This window comes from Cottoperca gobio, chromosome 15 (genome assembly GCF_900634415.1).
Source record: "Cottoperca gobio chromosome 15, fCotGob3.1, whole genome shotgun sequence".
NCBI lineage: Eukaryota > Metazoa > Chordata > Actinopteri > Perciformes > Bovichtidae > Cottoperca > Cottoperca gobio.
This window is the reverse complement of record NC_041369.1, coordinates 10,378,739-10,399,410: the sequence shown is the minus strand read 5'-3', so window position 1 is coordinate 10,399,410 and position 20,672 is coordinate 10,378,739. Positions and strand designations below refer to the sequence as shown.

General features: G+C 40.6%; 1 protein-coding gene across 1 annotated transcript in view; it reads left to right on the top strand.

Annotated features, from left to right (window-relative positions):
• itga9 (integrin, alpha 9) overlaps positions 1-20,303 on the top strand; it is a 47,420-nt gene extending 27,117 nt beyond the window's left edge. The window contains 13 exon segments of the mRNA XM_029450350.1: positions 3,387-3,539; positions 4,522-4,598; positions 5,033-5,180; positions 8,724-8,810; positions 9,023-9,102; positions 9,291-9,374; positions 9,815-9,923; positions 10,044-10,151; positions 12,243-12,368; positions 12,556-12,675; positions 12,761-12,856; positions 15,871-15,990; positions 17,921-20,303. Of these exon segments, the coding sequence (XP_029306210.1) occupies positions 3,387-3,539; positions 4,522-4,598; positions 5,033-5,180; positions 8,724-8,810; positions 9,023-9,102; positions 9,291-9,374; positions 9,815-9,923; positions 10,044-10,151; positions 12,243-12,368; positions 12,556-12,675; positions 12,761-12,856; positions 15,871-15,990; positions 17,921-18,019 (1,407 nt within the window). The 3' untranslated portion in view covers positions 18,020-20,303.
• Positions 20,304-20,672: the final 369 nt, after the last annotated feature.

Below are 20,672 nucleotides of genomic sequence, written 5' to 3'. Positions count from 1 at the left end.
GGAACTGCTGGAAAACAGTTGCTTCCTGCTGAGTTTGCTGGCATCTCTGCATACGACTGGAACCATTAATAAGTAATTTTGTCCTTGGGATGATGAGAGGTTTCGGACTATTTTTAAGTGGCCATGCAGGAAATTTACCTTTTTTATTGGCAGTATTTCCCTCTCTAAGGATACTCCAACAAAAGAATATATATATAGTGGTTTTAAACAAAGTTTAATGTTAGTAAAGCAGACCACACCCCTAAACAGATCTAAGTTGCTGACGTCATTTACAGTCAACATGTAAGCTAGAAGCAGTTATTATTAATTATAATAATAAGTATAATAACAGTTATGTTATTAATATGCAAATGTGGTGCTGTTGTTTCTCTAAGTTGACTAACAACAACCTCCAAAGCTGGGTCCATCTCATTCACACTTTGTCGCTAACTTTCTGTTGCTACTTCTTCGTGGGTGTAGCTAGGTAACTATGTAGGAAGATGACATCCACATTGTAAATTCCGCATATAAAGCTCTGATTGGTTGTTTGCTTCTCCAGGCAGAAATAGCTGTCAATGAGCAAAACACCAGACATATTCGAAACTCTAAACAACTTATGTTGGTGGACATTAAGGTCTGTAACCACCCAAAAAAAACGTATGGCATGAGAATCATTTGAAAGATTAAGTCTATGGCCATAAGTGGTAATTACAGGACGATGCCACCCTTCATTTTTCAAGATTTTCTCGAGCCAGTTGCCTTAAAGACGTCCGTAGAGACCCGAAAGAAAGCAAATTAAATCGGACCCAAAGTAGGAAACGATAACCATGCCTCCGTAATGGTGTGTTTACGTTTGTTTTGATTATTGTTAAGATGATAAACCCATATAAATGTTAATCTGTGAAATACTTAAACATAGTGTAAGTGAGCACCAGGGGAAAGAGTCATAAAGTCAGCAAACACATCAATAATGTCTAAAGATTGCTAACATTAGCTAACTTTAGCCACCATAAGCTACTGCTCATACCAGACAAGTGAGCAAGAATGAGTTTACTTCTTTATGAAGTAAACTTTTGATTTAAACTGCATATAGTAACTATTAAAACAGGTATAAACTGATATAAACCTGTTGTTTTATATGTTCACGTTCATTGTAATGGTCTTTAAATAACCTGAATCCCAGAATGGCTCTATCTGACCTGCGATCACAGACCCACCCTGCGGCCTCTATATCTGAATGAGGATTAACACAGTGGAAGCCTTTGAGTAGAGAATGACCTGTCACAAGCTTCACCAGCATGTAAGGAACAGTTGTTGCTTTTCTTTCCAGAAAATTATAGCTAGCAGGCAGTTAACACTAGCCGGTGTCCTTCTCAGCTGGAGCTCAGGAACTCCACTGTTCCATAAATACAAGAATTAAAAGCAGGATCAGTAGGGAGTAGGTGAATGGGCCAGGGGCGTGGATCTGGGTGGGGCAATTGGCAGCATTGATCAAGGGACAATAAAAGCTAAGGCCAAGTGTTACCGAACGGTCTCTGGCACTCCTAATGTGAGCTTGCTGCGTGTCTTGGGAGCTCTCCAGTTAGTTAGCAGCCTGTCATCCTGTGTGTCAAGAAGAAAGAGATCCTGTATGTGCATACTATTAGATGCTCTGTTAGAGGATGGAAAGATTATGCCTATTTACTTGTACTTAAAAGCCCTTCTTTAAGCATGAGATTGTTCAAAAGCACCACATCTCATTTCAGGTCATTATGACCCCCACTTCTCCTGCGGTTGATGAAAATGTGAGATAATCGCTGGGAGTTCGGAGCAGTCATCTCCCAGGGGGTCAGTTCACTCAGAGGCCAGCGGACATGGGCCATTTCAAGCATTCTGCTTTAGTGGCTATTAAGTCGTTCGCCAGTGCCTCACATAGTATACAACCTCTTGTTCAGAACTGACTACAACATTGTGTCATGTTACCTCCCAGCTGAGACGACATGCTATTAGAACAGCACCGTCTCTATAAGTCTAATGAGGCATGAACTGCAGTCCAGTGATGGATGTGAGGTCAACCCCCTGCATCTACAGTGCTATTACACTTATGCTATTGACCAGTTCTACTGTGGTAATGGACAATTACTGTTTTCATTTTCAATTAGAGATGAAGCAATTAGTGGAAAAATCCATTTGTTGATTGGAGAAAAAAAATATTCTGTAACTATGTGCTGTTTTTTTCTTAGTCTTTCGTGATGGTGAACTGAATATCTTTGACTGTTGACTGTTGGTCGGTCAAACAAAGCAGTTTGAAGCTCGGGCTCTGGGAAATTGTATAAATTAAACGACTAATTGATAAATCAAGAAAATATTGGACAGATTCATTGATAGTGAACAGAGATGTGATTTACAAAACTATTTTAAACTTCCAGTGGTAGAGCCAATCAAATATCAAGAGAACATATGAGTCCAGATTTCTTTGGTCTTTATCTGTGTGCAGCACTATTTCCCAAATGAGCCCCAAATCTTCTGTTTTTGTCTATTCGTGTCCTGAACTAAGGTTTTCTCTTTCCTGCTATAACTCTCTCGCTGTTGATGAATTGGCTGTGTTCTCCACTGGTGATGTGTTCAGACTGGTTCTGCCCGAGGAAAGAGGATGGGAGGGTGGACACTGGAAAATGCTGCAATAATGGACAAAAGAGAGAAAGCGCAAAAGAACGAGTGGCCTTAGTGACCACCGGAAAACCCGGGGAAGACCTTTGTGTTTATATTGTGGGTTTGGCTCCATGTTGGTAGACATCAGTTTTTTTGCTGCGGCTTTTAGACCGAAGCCAGAGCTGCCTTCAAAGGGCTGAGTGTAACTGTAATGGACAGAAGAGTTTCAATCAGCTTCAGTATCTGCTTTTGCCATGTACGTCTTTCAGCACCATCATCTAATGAAGATATGGGATTTGATCATATTTAGCTCTCTGTTTTCATTCTTGCTATATTGTTTCCAAACCTGATGCCAAATCAAACACTTCTCTTGTGGTCTCAGACGAGGCCGCCAGGATCTCAAAGATATCTCTCAGAGGCAGTGCCAGCAGGTTGAAAAAAACCTTTCATTTTCGGATAACTTATTCGTGGCTCTTTTTACTTTCCGCAAAATGAATGATTGAAATAATAATTAATGAGAGAGTGTGTCACTCATCCATTCAAACCAATTCAGATCATTTTGTGGCTCATCAGTATACTTACATCTGCATTCAAACCCGTGGATCTTTGGTCCAGCGACCACAGTCATAACATCATATCCACACTGTATGATCTTTTGGTGGTCTTTGCGCCAGGCGTCAATTGGAGAAAGATGTTAAATTACCATAATGACTTAGGCAGGCTGTTACATGATACTAGTTTTAATTAGTTTTGTGTTTTGTTTATGCTCTCTGCAGAAAGATGTGAAGGACGTGTTCACAGCTATCACGTTCGAGGTGACTTACAGCCTTGGGAAGCATGTGCTGACGGGAGACCAAACGCGAGACCTGCCTGCGCTCAAGCCAGTGCTACGATGGAAGAAAGGAAACAAGATCGCAGCGAGGAATGAGGTAAACTATTGTGAAATTGTGAAGAAATTATGTGCTGTTTGGGATTAATTGATCTTTAAATGTGTAGAAATTCCCTTAAATTAGGATGTCGAAGGTTTCAGGTCTTCCCAATGTCTGATGTGTGGTGGAAGTACATTTCCAGAGAAAAGATGTTTAGAGAAAGGTGATCATTACCCTGATCATTGGACATTTATTTTCCTGTGGTAGGACTTTCATATACTATAATGGATGATTATAGCTGTTATCAAATACAGCATTTATTGTTCTGAGCAAGAAAATGAGCACAAAATGTGTTGCTTTTTCATTTAAACCTCTTTCAATGTAGTTTTTGATTTCTATTGGTAAACAATTCAGATACCGCATCACTTTGATATAGAAGTGCTTTGGTGCAGGCAGATGAGGATAATTACTCCAACAGTTATTTTTATTCTGATTCTGCATCTCCTCAATTGATTATAAAGAACAAAGTCGTGTCTTCTCTTGGACCACAGAAGGAATGAAGGAAATAGCTCAAATTGAGGTTATAATCATTTGGTGCGGGTTACTTACCAGCTTATTATTGTCTGTGTTAGCTTTTCTTGAGTGGAATCCAAAAAGACCGATTCATTTATTTTCTTTGCGACCACCTCTAACCTGCCCCACATGTGTTTCCCCACTGTCTGCACTTCTTAAGAAACGGTGGGATTTGCGTCTCTCAACACCTCCAGAATCCATTTATCTAAAACTCATCAAGGTTACATCGAACTTTTCCGCTTTACTTAAGTTTCCTTTCATGATTTAGCCTCAAACCAAAGACCGGCCTCCGACTAATTAAAAGAGATCAGATAGACTAAAGATGTTGGCCTTCCTGGATAAAAAAAACTCCTGGGTAGCCCGAACAACAACCCAACACTGCCCCCTAGACTGAATGTGGAGTCGGTGTGTTCAGTGCATGGACAGCATGAGGTCATATGAACTGTGTACTTTGCCGTTTCCTCTTCAGACTTGGTTCGAGAAGAACTGCCTGTCAGACGACTGTGCTGCAGACCTGAGGCTTCACGGGAAACTGTTGCTTTCTGGGTAAGAAACGTTCAACTTCACAGTTTGGATTCAGTCTGTGTCTTGGCTTTCCTCAGTACTGAGGAAGCGAGCTGACGTCATAGGCCATATGGGTGTGGGGAGTGGAACCATGACGCATGCTTGGAGGATATCCATATGTTTTTCCATACTTAGGGAGTTCCCTTTCTTTTTATTGTGCATCTTTTGTTCTCTGTACATTTAGTGACAGCATGTGTCTGTCATGGTAAGCAGTCGTCATCTTTTACGTCATCTTTTTTTATTCCCGAAACGAGCATTTAAAAGTCTCTCTTCTTAACTTACACTTAAGTAAAAATGTCAAAATAAAACTTAAACTCCTTGTTAATATTAATATTAGCTTACTGCTGCTTCTGTGACATCCCCAAGTTCTTGTAAGAAGTTTATATATTCTCTGAAATGCATTATTTTCCCATCAGGTTGCATAGCAAACCCCATTTGGCTCTCGGAGGAGTGAGGAACGTGTCTTTGAACCTGACCATCTCCAACACTGGGGACGACGCCTACGACACCAACATCTACTTCAACTTCTCCAGAGAAGTTTTCTACATCAACTTCTGGCAAAAGGTCTGTTACTCTTGTTGAAGTATCTGTTGTTTATTTACTCGAGTGCCATGTTTGTTTCTGAAATGTATTTGGCTGTTTGGCTGAAAAGATGTTGATAAAGTGGAGAGCCACATTTTACACATACGTATCAGCTGCATATCATCACTTTCTATCATAAAAGACGGTTTATTTAAAAAGACAGGAGCGCAGTCTAAACAGTGAAGCACAGAAAGAAAGACGGACCTGCGAGAGGACAGATTAATTTAAAGCTTCACCGGAGCTGTGTAGGCAGCCCTGAAGATGAAAGGACGAAGTGGAGCAGAGCAGCAGCTGTCCCGTCTCACAGCTCCTCTGGCTGAGCTGTCACACGCTTCTCTGACTCATTCAAGGCAGACACACCATGTCAACAACATATGAGCTGAGTGCATGAGAACAAATCAGAACACGCATACTTCATATTCCCACAAGCTTGACTTATGTACCGGACAAATCGCAGTATTCATGTATAAAAAGGGCTATAATTTATGGGGTAAACGCGGTAAAGTGAGGATTATGACTGACCTTCATGGAGATACTGATCAGGCCTTTTCCTTGCACTCTTTCACCTCAAACAGAAAAAAAAATCTGCATTCTGTCTCTGTTAAAAAAATTTCTACCCACTGCCATCCCACATTAAGCCTGAGAGAATTTCCTCGAGAACCCGCTGTGCTGTATGCGGATGGATTTCACAGCGGCCGCCTCTGCTCACGTCTGTTTGCTCACTTGGCCACGTCAGTCAGTCAGAGCGCTCTGACACAAGCTTGCACCGGCTCAGCAGATGCTAGAGGGGACAACATCCATCAAGAAGGCTTTTCCTTTCATAATGGACCTTGTGTTTATCCTGCAGCTGGGTTTTGCATGCCCTGTCATGGATAAGATCATCTCTGTAAAGCACACAACCTGCGATACCCCCAACAAAGCTGAAATTGAATTTAAATAGAATACATGCTGCGGGAAAATATTAGAAAAACAGTGTTTCAGTTTGAGTTTCATAGCTAATCTAATGAACTAATTAAGTATCATGTTACCAGCAGCCACAGAGGCTCATTTTGTTCTGGAACCTGATAAGTCAGGGTGGACCACTGCACAAAGGGAGCAGGAAGTGAACAGTATGAAGAGATGACAAAGAGGCCACCGAGCAGATTTACTGCCATATGCCTTTTGAGACATTTCTAATTTCTAAAGTCTGAGGTGAGGATGTGACCCCTTTTTGCAAAGTTAAGGTCAACTCCCAATCCTCCCCTGAGGCTTTTTCTCCAGTGAGCGAAGCGTGAACTTAGCACTCCCCCTTCATATTTGAGAGTGGGGTGTGTTATCTGTCTGTTGTTCTTGCAACACAAGCTGTCAGGAAGCTGTGAAGGTGAATTGGTTTCAGGAGCGTTCACTTCCCAGGGGATTCAGAGACAGTTGCACCGGCTTCTGTATTTTCTTTTTTATCTCTGAATTGTTAGCTGTGTCAGATGTTTTGTGCCATTGTATTTCTGGCAGTGGCATTATCGGCAACTATTTTGATTATCGATTAACAGTTCATTAATCTGTTTTATATCATATTAAACTGAATATCTTTGGGTTTTGGACTGACAACACAAGATAATTAAAGACATCATCTTGGACTTCGAGAAACTGGGACGGACATTTTTCACTATTTTCTGACATTTTATATACCAAACAATTAATTTATTAATCTTAGAAAACAATCGATGATAAAAATAACCATTAGTTGCAAACCTAATATACAGTATGTCACAATAATGTATGCCATTCTGCATAATGAGTACTTTTACATTAAATAGTTTAAGTACATTTTTAGTTTTTAGTTTTTACTTGTAAAGGTGTGTTATTATGGTGTGGCATCACTACTTTTATGTAAGTAAAACAATCTGAATACTTCTTCCTCCACTGATTTCTGGTGATTTAACAGTTGGAACAGATGAACTTGGCCAAGTGAAAAAAAGGCCTGAAAAGCCAAGAAATAGTGAATGCAACTGAGAAATGTGTGAAGTTGTGAATTTCAGTTGACCTTCAAACCAAAGAATATGCGAAGCACTGATTTTCTTGGCTTTGAAACGCAGCTTTGCACAAGCTTTTAAAAGCCAAAAGGTAAATCTCAATCTTCATACCTGTGTCAAAAGTGTTAAGTAGGCAATGACACAGGCTTGGAAGAGGTAGACCGAAGTAAAGCCAAATGTACAAATACCAAAGTGGATGGAGACATAAAGAGACTTGCTGAAAACGGGCCTCCTCTGTGTTGTCATCCACACTGACGTACATCTCTGTTAGAGGCTTCAGCCGACACTAAAGCAGGGTAAACAATCCTGGTGGTATTTAGTGGGCCTGCCATTTGTGAAAATCCCGGCGTGTATTTGTTCCTGACAGAGACAGACAAGAGAGAGAAAGTGAATAAGTGCTGAACAAACAGACTTTGTCACTCTTCTTCCCATGGAGGCACAACACGCCATATGTCTAAGTGCTCTGCTCTCTCTCAAGGGCTGCCAGGTGGATGATGGGTAAACAGGCTGACTTCCCCAATCCTGCCCAGCCCCATAGGACAGGCGGTGTTTGCATAGCAGCATTAAGAAATAGGGGAAATAGAGGAAATTCCATCATTGCCGGTTGCGTTGGGGTCCCATTGCCTCGCCGTTAGTCTCCATGCAAAGGGAAGTGCTGCTTATTTAAGCTGACTTAATGAAGATGGAGAACAGCCACACCCAGGATTTACACCGGGAATCTGCTGAATGAGTGGAATGGTAGCATGGATGATATTGTGAATAGATGTCTGCCTTAAAATATGTCAGCAGAGACAACCTTCACTCCTCTTTTCCTTATCACTTTTGGAAACATGTTCTAAACACACACAGGCAGCCGACGCAGGCGGACGTTTTGTGTGACTTACCTTAAGCTCCCTGCTGAATGTTCCAGGAGCGCTTGTCTGTCTCTATTTTTTATCTTTACGTTGAACGAAGGTATGCCCTGTTTTTATGCTCCCAGGCAGCACACGAGCCCAGCCGACAGCCTCCCAGTGAACTCTCGCTAAAAGAATTCTTACTCCTCGTAGGGTCAAGGCCCGAGTGTTTACACAGCGCAGCCGGTGAAGCTCCATATTGTTTAGACAAGCTTCCAAACACACAGCCTGGAGGTTGTCCAATTACCCACTGGCTAAGACATGTGTGTCTGCCATCACTGCTTTGTACATTCTTTATGTTTTACCTAATTCAGAAGTTCAATAAGATATGAGAACCTATTCTTTTACATATAGAAGTTTCTAACAATAACTTTGATCTTACTGTAAATGTTGGCAAGTATCTGTCTGTGTGTTTCTGAAGCTGCAGTAAAGCTTCTACCAGTAAATTATGTTGATATTTGCAATTCTTTTACCACCCAAAGCCATTGCTGATGCTTGTTTGCCTGGTAGCTTATCAAGATGATTGTTTCCTATTGCAGTCTCTTTGAGTGTCATCCACTCTGTCTCCAGTCTGTCTGTCTCTATATCCTCCCCTCACTCTCTGTCTATCTGTCTTTTTGCAGGAAGAGAAGGGCATTTCCTGTGGACTTGTTGATTTGGACTTCCTCAAATGCAGCGTGGGATTTCCCTTCATGAGAGCACAGACTAAGGTAGCCAAGAGAGAACGAATTGCACAATGTAAAAACATGCAGTATACATACATACCTTGTTTAAGAGGTGTTGTAATCTCAGGAAAGCACAATATAGTGTGCAGATTCCTCCTGCTGACTGCATACAACATACTCTATCACATGGAAAACAGTTTAATAATTGAGAATACAGTCAATGACACCCTGGTTTATTCAAATTTCTTTCTCTCCAGTATCATTTTGCAGTGATTTTTGACACGAGTCAACTCTCTGGTGAAAATGACATATTGCAGTTCTTAGTTAAAGCAAAAAGGTAACTATCATTTTAGTGCATACATAATAATAGTTATTTTTTGTTTGTTTCTCGTGATTTAAAATGCTGATTTATCCCCATAAATGTGTAAATATGTTTTTTGTGGGTTTTTGTAGAATCAAATCCTGTATACAGTCTTTGAATTAATATATAAAGTGACTGAATAACTTTATTGTTCCTCATTGCAGCGCCAATCCCGAGCACAAACTCTCTGACAACAGTTTAGATCTGTCCATCCCTCTGATTCACGAGACGGACACGACTATCACTGGGTAAGAACAAGGAAAACCATAGCTGTGTCGTTACTATTCTAAAAGCTTAAAGCTGGAACTGGTTTCCCATCTGCTGGCTTTTGGGAGGAAAGGGAGTACATTTGTCAGTATGGAGCATGTCAACTTGAAAAGCCTTATCTCTGAAGGCTTTATCGTAGCTCTGCTGCTTCACAGATGTAAAACAGCCCGAATCCACCAGAAGTCTGACATGTGATAAAGCTGCTGTGTGCTGTCTTTAATGTGAAGGGATGCTTCAGAGCAAAGCTGGACACGTCTGACGCATATCTCATCTGCTAATGAAAACTCTGCTGACAGAAGCCAGAGATCTTTAGGCTATTTTTGAGATAACCTGAGCCTGAGCCAACTCTGATGGCATTTAAATAAATCGTTAATGCATCGTCTTCTGTCTCTCTCCTGAACACTGTGGCCGCTGTCTGCAGTGTGGTGACACCGAGCTCCTTTGTGTATGGAAACTCCATCGATGCCTCGCGCTTCGTCCAGTTGGAAGACATGGAGTGCAACTTTCAGCCTCTCAATCTCACTTTCCAGGTACTGCTTGCACATACCATAATGATTTTCAGTATTTTTTTTATACATATTTCTCTATATATTAACTTCTCTTTTCCTTTGTCTCCATCTTTTCCCGTCTCTGTCTGATGTTTGTCCCAGGCCATAAACAAGGGGCCCAGCAGGCTGCCTGGCTCCACTGTGGACGTCAGGATACCTAACCGGCTGGCTGGCAGTGGAGCTGACATGTTCCACATCATTGAAACACAGGTGGATGCCAACAGCAGTCTATCTACATTATTTACCCAGTCCAAAAATCATTATTTATTAGTTTACCCACCTGCATGCAGCCATATTTTTAGCTCATTTGTCCCGCCTACGCCTGTCGGTCTTGCATCTGCACTTGGCACAGCTGCCTGTATCCACCTCAGAGCACACTTTTATACACAGCAAGCTGCTAAACCGGTGGGCTTTTTGTCACGGCACGGCCAATTTGCTTAGTGTGAGGATCCACTGGGCCAGTGAAAATTGAAGCGAAACTGTTGATGTTGCTACTGAAGCTCGCCAACCGTTTAGTTTCACAACATTTTGCATTTAGATAAAGAAACGCAATACTCCCACCGGGTTTAAATGTTTTCTTAACCCTTGCATTGCTCCTTTCATATAGGTAGATCATGGGGGAACTCAAGCTGTTAATTGTATTTACTGTGAATGGGTAGGCGGGGTTGACTGTATCCCACCCTCCTTGAGCCCATCTGGAATTACTTTCAGGGGATCAGACAGCTTGCACGAAACGGGAATGGGACACCTGCAGAGCTGGCTACTGCCCTGTACCATCCGCAGCCTGGAAACACAGATCATTAACGCTGTTAACACTGCGCCCAGCCTGTGGCACACCGGACAGTTGCACACTTAAATTTATAGCCAGATATTTTTACATTTTATACAGACCTCCATTTGTTCAGACATGATATACACGTTCCTCACTGTTGCTTCATATGTATTAGTTTTTTTTTCAAAATGACTTTCTCCAAAATGTGTGTCCTCATGAGGGTTAAAGTTAGTGCAGCCTATGAATCTTCACGGCAGCAGAATCACAGGACATGAGAAAGCCCCGCAATAAAAGCTCAGACATGCTGGGTGGCAACAGAGCGGACAATGAGGAAGGCCAGAGGAGATTTCCACCTCCAGAGCTTCAGGTCGGAGCGAGGAAAGGGGAAAGGGGAAGTGTTCCCGAGGGGCTGGGCAGTAAACCAGACACCTCTAAATCACTCCATATGGGAAATCTGGCAGGGAGGGGTCCCAGCTTCATGCTGGGGAGAACTTCCTGTGAGCCCTGGAGACTCATAACAATAGTGGGATTGGACCAGTTTAGGTGAAAAAAGTGCTTGTGTCTACTTTTTTGCTGTCAAACCCATCTTTGCTACATAAAACATGACAAAACTCCTTTTTAATGGGAGACATTATAAGTGAATGGGGTTTCATTTTAACTAATGAAACTTCCCCACTTAATTATTTACATTAAGAAAATGATGTTTTGTATTACATTTTTCCGAAATTGTATGTTTAAATATGCATTCGAGGCATTATCTTATTAAACTAGTGCTAATATCTATGGTTAATATGCATAACATTTAACATTGGATAAAGCCAGGTTCAAGAATATTGTTTCATTTTGTTGACATATTAGAGTTAAAAGCTTTTGCAGAAGGAATTTTGGATATCTCTTTGTATCACTCCATAAATCAGAAAACACCATCAACAGCCATAAAACATTTTCACCTTGTTTTTAGGAATAAAATGTGAGATATAAAGGCTATAAATGAAATGAACAAACCCCTCTGTAAAGCTTTTGGGAAAGTTTGGTGTTTGTAAGTTCTGCTGAAGTGGTGATTTTCTTTTCTCAGCGTATGAGAAAAACATCACTTTGAGAAAACAGCCTTTAAAGATGCAGTCTGAAGGGGAATAGGAGTGTTAAACTAATATATACCATGAAACTTCCCCAGTTGATTACTTACATTAAGACAATTATTTTTTTGTATTACAAGTTTTCTCAAATGTTATATTTCAAAATTGCAAAGCAGCCATTATCTAATGCTAACTTTTGGGGAATTTAGGAAAATCTACAGATGCAAATAGAGTTACACCTGAATGTGTATTTTGAATGTTTTCTTTCCACTAGTCTGAAAGAAGACACGTTAAACTCTCAAAATTGACCTGTGCATGAAAAAACATTGTTCTTGCCTATATCTTGCCCTCAACTGTGTTACGTTACGACTTCATTTTTGTTAATCAGATTAGATTTTACCTAAAATCTTAGTCTTCATAACTCAGTTTTTCTCTACTTCTGTCCTGTTTCAGGTGGCCGACGGCCGAGGGAACTGCACCCCTCACAGGAACCCAACACCGTGCACCATCCCCCAGGACAGAGAGAGCATCTTCCACTCCATATTTGCCTTCCTCACCAAATCAGGACGCAAAGTCTTGGTAAATATGCAGCACTAATGTTGCACTTTGACATTCCAGTGGTCACTGACAGGCACCCCCTTGTGAGGGTTCCTGTTTGTATTTGTTTTAGTCAGTTTAACATCTGTTCATCACACATCCTTCTCTCTCCCACACACATTTTCCTTCTCATCCCCCCTTTTTGTTTCTTCTCTGTCTTTCTTAAAAGGACTGTGACCGGCCTGGAAGAGCGTGTATGACAATCACCTGCCATCTGGGCCCACAATTAAAAGAAGAAGCTTTGAGCATAGATATAAAACTTCTACTCAACACTGAAATTCTCAAGAGGGTAAGAAACATGACACAAGCTTGTTAAATGTAGTTGCAAGTTGTTTTTATTCTAACAGAAACACTAATCCACCCTCGACCCACAGGATAGTTCCTCTGTGATCCAGTTTGTGACAAGGGGCAGCGTGGAAGTGAATGACAGGGCGGTGGAGGTGCCAAAGGGCCTGCCAGAGGACATTTCTGTGAGTACATTATGAACTCTTAATTCATCAACTACCCACATTAATTGGAATACTTTAACCACCTTTGACAGAATGCAAAACAAGGCAAATTACAGCACACAAAATAGCTACAGTGAACATCACAATCAGGTGATGTCTCGCAGCTTCGGCGTATCAGAGGTTGGGTTTTAATGTTTAGAAAATACTTAAAGTTGCTCGATTTATTAACTATTGGTCAGATGACTATGTGTAACGCTTATAATGACAAACACACAGAATTATCACCAAACTCTGCAGTTTCCCATATCTCTTTTCAGCACTCCTTTAGCGTCCCTCAGCTCATTGTTTTGGTTTTACAGACCACAGTTTGACTTAAGTTCAGTCCAGATGCTAAAGACCCGGATATACAAACCGTGTTTTTTATCATTTGGGTGAACAGATCACTTAAAATGTGTTCACTTTCGCTCAGTCTGGATTAACAGCCTTGACACATTTTCTCTTGCCATGATTTAGAGGCTAAATTGCAGAACAGAACTTCAGCAGCTGGTACGTCTTGCTCAAAGGCACTGTGGCAGGGAAGATGCTAGAACCAGGTGTTTCTTGAGAATGAAACCAGCTTACTTGTTTCAAATAAAGGTTAAATAAAATAATAATAATTGCGGCTTGAATCCAGGCATTCTGGTTGAAGGACAGCGTACTCACTCACCGCTGTTCTATCAATGCGCATAAATACTTGTATCTTTAGATGCACAGTCCATTGTGATGTGGTTAGACAATCCTTGAGCCGCTGTTGTGAGCCCATGGAACAGCTGGGGATTCTGGGTATAGTACTTTATGGTGGCACTTCTATTTGCTTTTTTTCGGGGTCCTCAGCTGTGCTCAAGGACAGACCCTCCCCCCATTGTTGTTTGCTGAGTGATTGAATGGCCCACCAGATCAGACGTGATGATTATATTGAGCGCCCGGCATGCTCGCAGTGGGATCTCTCAAGTGATTAGGGTGCTGACCGAGCCTGCAGCCCTGCTGACCCTGAGCTTCAGCGGTCCTCGGAAAATTCAGAGCCGCTATGAATATGTCCATACCATGCCGCTCTTTCAGCACTTAGTGGTTGTGCTCATTCCAGCGACTGTTACCCCGCCATGTAGTAAACACAGTTACCTTTTCCCTCAGGATCCCTGCTGGCTAGAGTACACACTGCAAAGTATGATTTGTGGTCGCTGGTTGTATCGTTCCCAGCAAGCCGACTGGCAGAACGACTTGCTCACTTTTTATCCCCCGTGACGTGTAAACAAACTGACGTGCATATATGGGATTCTGTTGTTATTACGTAAGTTACAAACTTAGCATTGCAGTTGAATGAACCTTCAATTACACATTCCTAGAATTAACTCATTGTACAAGTTAAACTGGGAAAGTCAGAGATCAACGACCAGTAGAGCTTTCATCTCTTCTGTACACGCAAGCGCTTTGGCATGCATGACAACAGTTGGATTCCAGAGCTGGGAGTAAGGGGAGGTGTTAATGTGGCAAACTATTCAACAGAGAGACTAATCTCCACTTGTTCTCTTGGTTCTGTCTTGGCTCACAGTTGGCGTCTCATGCCACGTTTGTGTTCAAAGCCCATGCAGCACTGCAGTGACTTCCTCAGTCATTTCTGAAACTGTCCCCATTGTTTGTAATAACAAATTATGCAAGACTTTATGACATTTAGGAAAATACACATAATTTGCCTTTGTTTAAGATTATTAGTAAACAAACTCATGTATTTCATGATCCCAGTGAATGTGTTGTTTTCTATTTAAGACACAAATGAGGACAATAAAGCAGGCTTAGCTGTGGTGCAGAGTAATGTAATATTTCACACCACTGTTAATTAAGTGCAAATCAAATCAATGTAATTGTGTTGGAAATGACTCATGACTAGAAGTATCAAATATATTCAAAATAAGTTTTCCAAGAAAATCAAAATAGTTGTTTTAGTAGCACACAAATAAAATCAAATAAGAATCAAAGTACTGGTGCTAGAAAAGTATTTAAAATAAGTGTGTGCATTGGGTTAAGTGAGTTTGCTGTCAGTGACATATTATCCAGCAGGTCAGTGTTCACTAATGTTATGGGAAACTGCCTAAGTAGCTCTTATTTATTGTGGAGCCAGGCTATTTATTAAGAGTTGCCAATCCTCCCGAGATCAGAATCAGCCTCATTGTGGATGGTATATTATTTTTAACTGCACTGACCTAATAAGATGAATACTTGTTGGCATTACACACACAGAGTGGTGCTTTATGAAACAGTGATGGTCAAGCTTACTGACTAGTGCTATGATTGTATTCATACCAGAGATAAAAGGCCAGTCTACAGCCCTGCTAGCAGCTTTGTGAGGTTACACTTTGAGCTAAAGCTAACATCAGCATGCTAACATGCTAATTCAAATTTAAACCTAGATCAACAGTCTGGGGATCTTCAAAGTAAGTAGGACTCATCCTCTAGAGACAATGAAAGCCTGTACAACATGTCCTCACAATTCATCGTTCATTCGTTGTTCGGATATTTCAGTCTGGACAAATTTAGTGACATTGCTGCTAGCGTGGCAAAACGCGTGGCATTCACCTTGTCCTGCCCTGGGTGTGCTCAAAACTCAGACTGAAGAGTATATATTTTCAATAAAATAAATCTAATTATAATTCAATTGCTTGAAACATGATACCTTACAGTATAAACTTATTCTGAATGCATTGATGTTGACCGTTTTAGTGTTTTCTTTGTGTGTGACCGATTGATTAAATGTGTTCTGTATAAAATAAACTCCATTAGTGTCCAGTGTCATGCTGTATGGTGTTTTGGGCTTACACATAGCTCTTCTTGAATCAAATAAAGAGTTACGCAGCTAAAGCGACGAAGGCAAGATGTGTCTTGGATGTTATTGTTGCATTGCATTGCATCATTAGCGACACATGACTAAATGATTACTCTTGTGTGTGTGTGTTGTATTTGAGCGTGACTCACAGGATGACTGAATTGTTGTTGTGTTTCAGCTGGTGTTCGAGGCTCTCCACAGTCAGGAGCCGAGGGGTTACGTAGTCGGCTGGATCATTGCCATCAGTCTGCTGGTGGGAATCCTCATCTTTTTGCTGTTAGCTGTGCTACTCTGGAAGGTAACCAACACACAAACACAGATTATGATTTTTCAGTTTAGAGTATTTTCTCACGATATATGAAGTAAATAAGTTGGCAATAAGTTGGCAGTTGTCACGAATTTGTGTGTCAAAGCCAGAAGTGCTGCGTAAGCGTAAGGTATCCAATTGTACAGAGACATCTGGAGGTAAGGGAAAGAGAGCTTGCTTTGGGGCTTTAATAACCATAAAAAAAGACAAATCATGAACTGGACAATAATTCACACCATACCACTCACTCACATGAAAGAAGAATCTTAAAGGGACATGACAATTATACTGATATCCAGAGGCCCTGTTTGCACAAAACGCCTTTTCTTTTTCACTGATCTTCCACCGGGAATACTGCAACGAAACCTTGGAATGTTGGTCCTGGGATACACCCCCCACCGCCCCACCCCCCCACCCCGATCCCCAGGTCCTCGGACCTTGCCAAAATAAACCACACTTACAAGAGCAGCACATGTCCCGTATTGCTCTTTTCAGGAAATGCCTGAGGAGAGTACAGGTCTGTATCAATAAACTTTAGTAGCCAAACGCTGATAAATTAATGGAGTCGTGGTGAGAGAGGCATCATCCCAGTGGGGCTTTGTTTAGATACACGGCGAGAATTCACCGCTCTCTCATATCTCCTTTATATTACACTTGGTAGGTAAATGTAAATTAGAATACAATATTACTTTCTTAAAGAAACAACACATTTCTACAGGGGGTTTTGTGTGGTTTAGCCTATTAAATTGTGTATACTTTATAGTACTGCCGGACATTTTTCAAAGCATACCATGCCATGATGTTTTAAATTGATTTCCTACCTCCCAAATATCCATTGCTTGCCATTTTGTTTTACTGCAGGAGGAATCTGAATTTTCAGATTTGTATTTGTAACGTTGAGATGTATAATCCGTCATGGTGAACTCAAGATTTGAGATATTATTATTACTGAGTCAAAATTATGTCATTATTGTAACTCAACAAGTAATCCGTTGTAGCTTTCTTGTTCGGTTACTGAGACGAAAAATGTAACTATTTCCAAAACAACACGATAGAACGCTCCCTTTATAAATGAATGAAACATTAATAAAACAAAAACTCGAAAAGGCAAAATTCTACTATGTTGTGACACTTGACAAACATTCATTTGACAAAAGAGTAAAGCTGACTAAAAGTTCACAGTATCGTCCGAATTGTGGAATCGAATAATGTACTGGACCAGATAATATCTTTTTAACATAAATGAATAACACGAGCAAACGTTTTTGTTAAGGATCCCTTAAATTGCGTTATGGAACCAGGACATGAGTAGGACATTTTACTGAAAAATACTAATAGTTGTGAGTGCTCCCTAAAGTAATTTCTGGTATATAACGACAACACTGTTTCTAAATGATCATCATCAACATATCTTGTGGATTTATGTACCGCAATGTCTTGTTACTCTAAGGAATATTTCTAGGCCAAGAAGTTACTGCGGCCAGTAGAGAAATAGCACATTACCCCCCGTGACATGACTTTGTGTTGTAATCAGCTGCTGCTGGATGTTGCTTCATATTTTCTCATCTCAAGAGAGCCGAAGCTTATTTTTATTTTTAACTTTTCCTTTAAAGTGTGACACATTTGCCAATAAGAGACTATATCCTAATATGAGGTGAGATTATCAACCAGTGGACGGGCTCACAGCTAATCCTTACCTATCTCAAGTTTTCAAATGACTTCCCCAAGAGAGGAAAGTTCACCATAAAAAGTTATGACATGCTTTGGAAAATGAGCCGCGGTGATGTAAGTATATGTGATTTGTACAGAGTTCAAATATGCAAAAACCACAGATCTTTCATTGCTGTAATCCGATCTGACCCGGATACACATTACTCATTTACTAACCACTCTGACTTTTGTTCCTCTTGTTCTTTGACAGGTGGGATTCTTCCGTCGACGCTACAGAGAGATCATTGAGGCTGAAAAGAACAGAAAGGACAGTGATGAAAGCTGGGACTGGATGGAAAAGAACCACTGAGACTTGCAGTGGGGGTCCCACAGGAGCCAATGAGATTAGGGATTGGGTCGAGAAGGATCCAATAGCACGTGGTCTCGCAGCCCAGCCGCCCCAGTGGCACCAGGCCCTTCAGTCTTCCATATGTGGAAGAGAAGAATATTCTCCATATTTTTTGGAGACTTGATATTTTTTTGTGGGTGGGGGTCCAGGAAACAGGCTTCTGAGGTGACATTGTGGCTTGCCAGAGGACACTTGCTGTGGAATTCAGCTAATCTCAAAGGAGGTAACTCCCAGCCAGCGAGAGTGGAGCTGTTGATGGAGACCCACATCCGTACAGGGATGTGGAGACGGCGGGAAGACTGGTGGACAACAAAACCCTCAGGGCTGTGTTACATAGCACATTTATTTTTATACATACACTTTAAGCCATATTGTATAAAACTGGGCTTCGAATAGAGATGGGGTTTTGAAGGCCATTATAAACATACTGTATCTACAGTATGTTTTCCTAAAAGCACTGATGTTTGATAAGAATGAATGCTTTGGCTCCATAGCTTTCCTTTTTTTTGCCAAAGATATGTCCTGTATAGTATATGATTTGAGTCGTTTGTATATGCAGTTCTTCCTGGGAGTGAAAGATTGTATCTTTTCTGTATTATTTCCGGTGTATGAATATCTGTGTTACACATCTGACTGCCTCTCCCTCCCACAGATTATCAGCCGGAGCAAATTCTGTGTTTCAGACCCACACACGCAATGATTAAACCTCCGTGTCCTCCTTGTGTCATCCTGTAGTGTTGTCAGAGTTGTCTCAGAGGCGCAGAGGGTCCAGTAAAAGCCCTTTCTGAGGTCATTAGCATCTAGTTCAGGATGTGGTAATCAACCGCACTCTCTTCTCTATTAACACTTTATTTGCCTGAGTCCTTTATTATCCACGCCTGAAATGCAGGGGTTATTAATTATCCTATTCACATTTCAAGTCATGTGACTTCCATTAGCATTTCATATGTTATGGTCTGCCTTTTAACCAAGTTGTTTGTAGATGATAAAAGTGTTACAAAGTGATTTTGTCAGATTTAAATTTTAAACTCCGCAGTGCTTTGAACGAACAAATGCTTTGAAAGTGTAATGTGCAGTAGAGTGAATAATCTAAAGATGATTTTGCAAACTATTGCTCAGGTATTCAGCTGATGTTTTTAGATGGACCCCCAAAAGTTAAAGACTGAGAACTGTAAGATGTGATTCACTTTACATCATGACACATACCTGATCATGATTTATTTCCAAAACCTTTCCAGACTTCACCTACAGTCCATATTCAATTTTACTATTATGTTATTAAGCTTGGGGTATTAACGTGAAATATGAGATACATTATTCTCCACGGCCAGATGAAAGTCTGTGATGGCAGTCCACCTACAGTCATTTACAGGGGCCCATGGCATGAGTAATGCCCTAAAAATAGGTGGGAATGTGCTGCACTCAATCACTACACATAAACGCGCTCTTTGGGGCTCATGGGAAAAGCTTGTTTTAAGTCAACATGTAGGAATGTCAGCTCCCTGAAAATCAGCCACTATTAAAGTTCACAGCTCCTCAGTACTCACATTCTTTACCCCACATGTTCTTGAGAGTCTTCTGAAAGCTGGGTTTTATTGTGAATGAAATGTTATATTAAATGTCCCCAAAGAAGTAAGAATATTAACTATTTTATACATTTGCAGGGTTTTATTGCAAAAAAACAAACCATGAAGACAAAATGTAAATTATGCTCCCCAAAAATGTTTTGCTGTCACTTTTGAAGAATTTTTCAATGACCACAAGTTCTAATTAATTATATTAAAAACAAATATTTTTGCAGTAGATTTAAATGTGCAATGCCCAAGAACAAAAAATATATTTTAATATGTTTCACACTTCAGTGCTAAGACACTTTATGGCTCATTATGATTGCTTGGCTCTCCGGTGTTCTGTTTGAATCTTTTATTGATCCGATACACTTTATTTCACCTTTTAATTCCACTGGCATGACGGCATATACTGTACACATTCACGTCTTCCCTCTGCATCTGTTAAAGCGATGCTTTACCTGTATGCAGAGAAAGCGACACTTGACGAGTGCGATGGTCATATTTTGTTTGTATGTTTGTTGTCACCGTTAATCACACCGTTATTTGAGGTTTTTGTTCTGAGTATACTACTGTCACTGAATATCATTTCCATTATAGTGTGCTGTATGTTTGATGTTTAAAGTCGTGTTGGAGCTGTATATTTATCTGTTGATAAATTTTAGAGTGAAATTTCATGGCTCTGTTTGCATTTTTTTTTTGTCAAGGTCAGTCCAGTGTGGTTGTTGGTTGGTTCACTTGTTTTTTGATGGTGTGTGGTGCTCTCTGCTGGCTGCTTTGCTCTCAATGTACAGACAGGAACTCTACGTACTACATAAACAATTACATATTCAAAGTTTTTTGAAAACTCTTTAGGAGGTTTGCAGTAATATTTGTCAGGTTTTCTTATGCAAAAAAGCTTCTTAAATATGAAGATCTGCTTCCTTTCACTGTTACAATATATCATTCTTAATTAATTGTCAGTGGGGTTTTGTATGTTTGGATAATTAGCATTTTGAAGATGTCGTCTTGGGAAATTTGAAGAACTGTGTTTTAAAAAATAACAT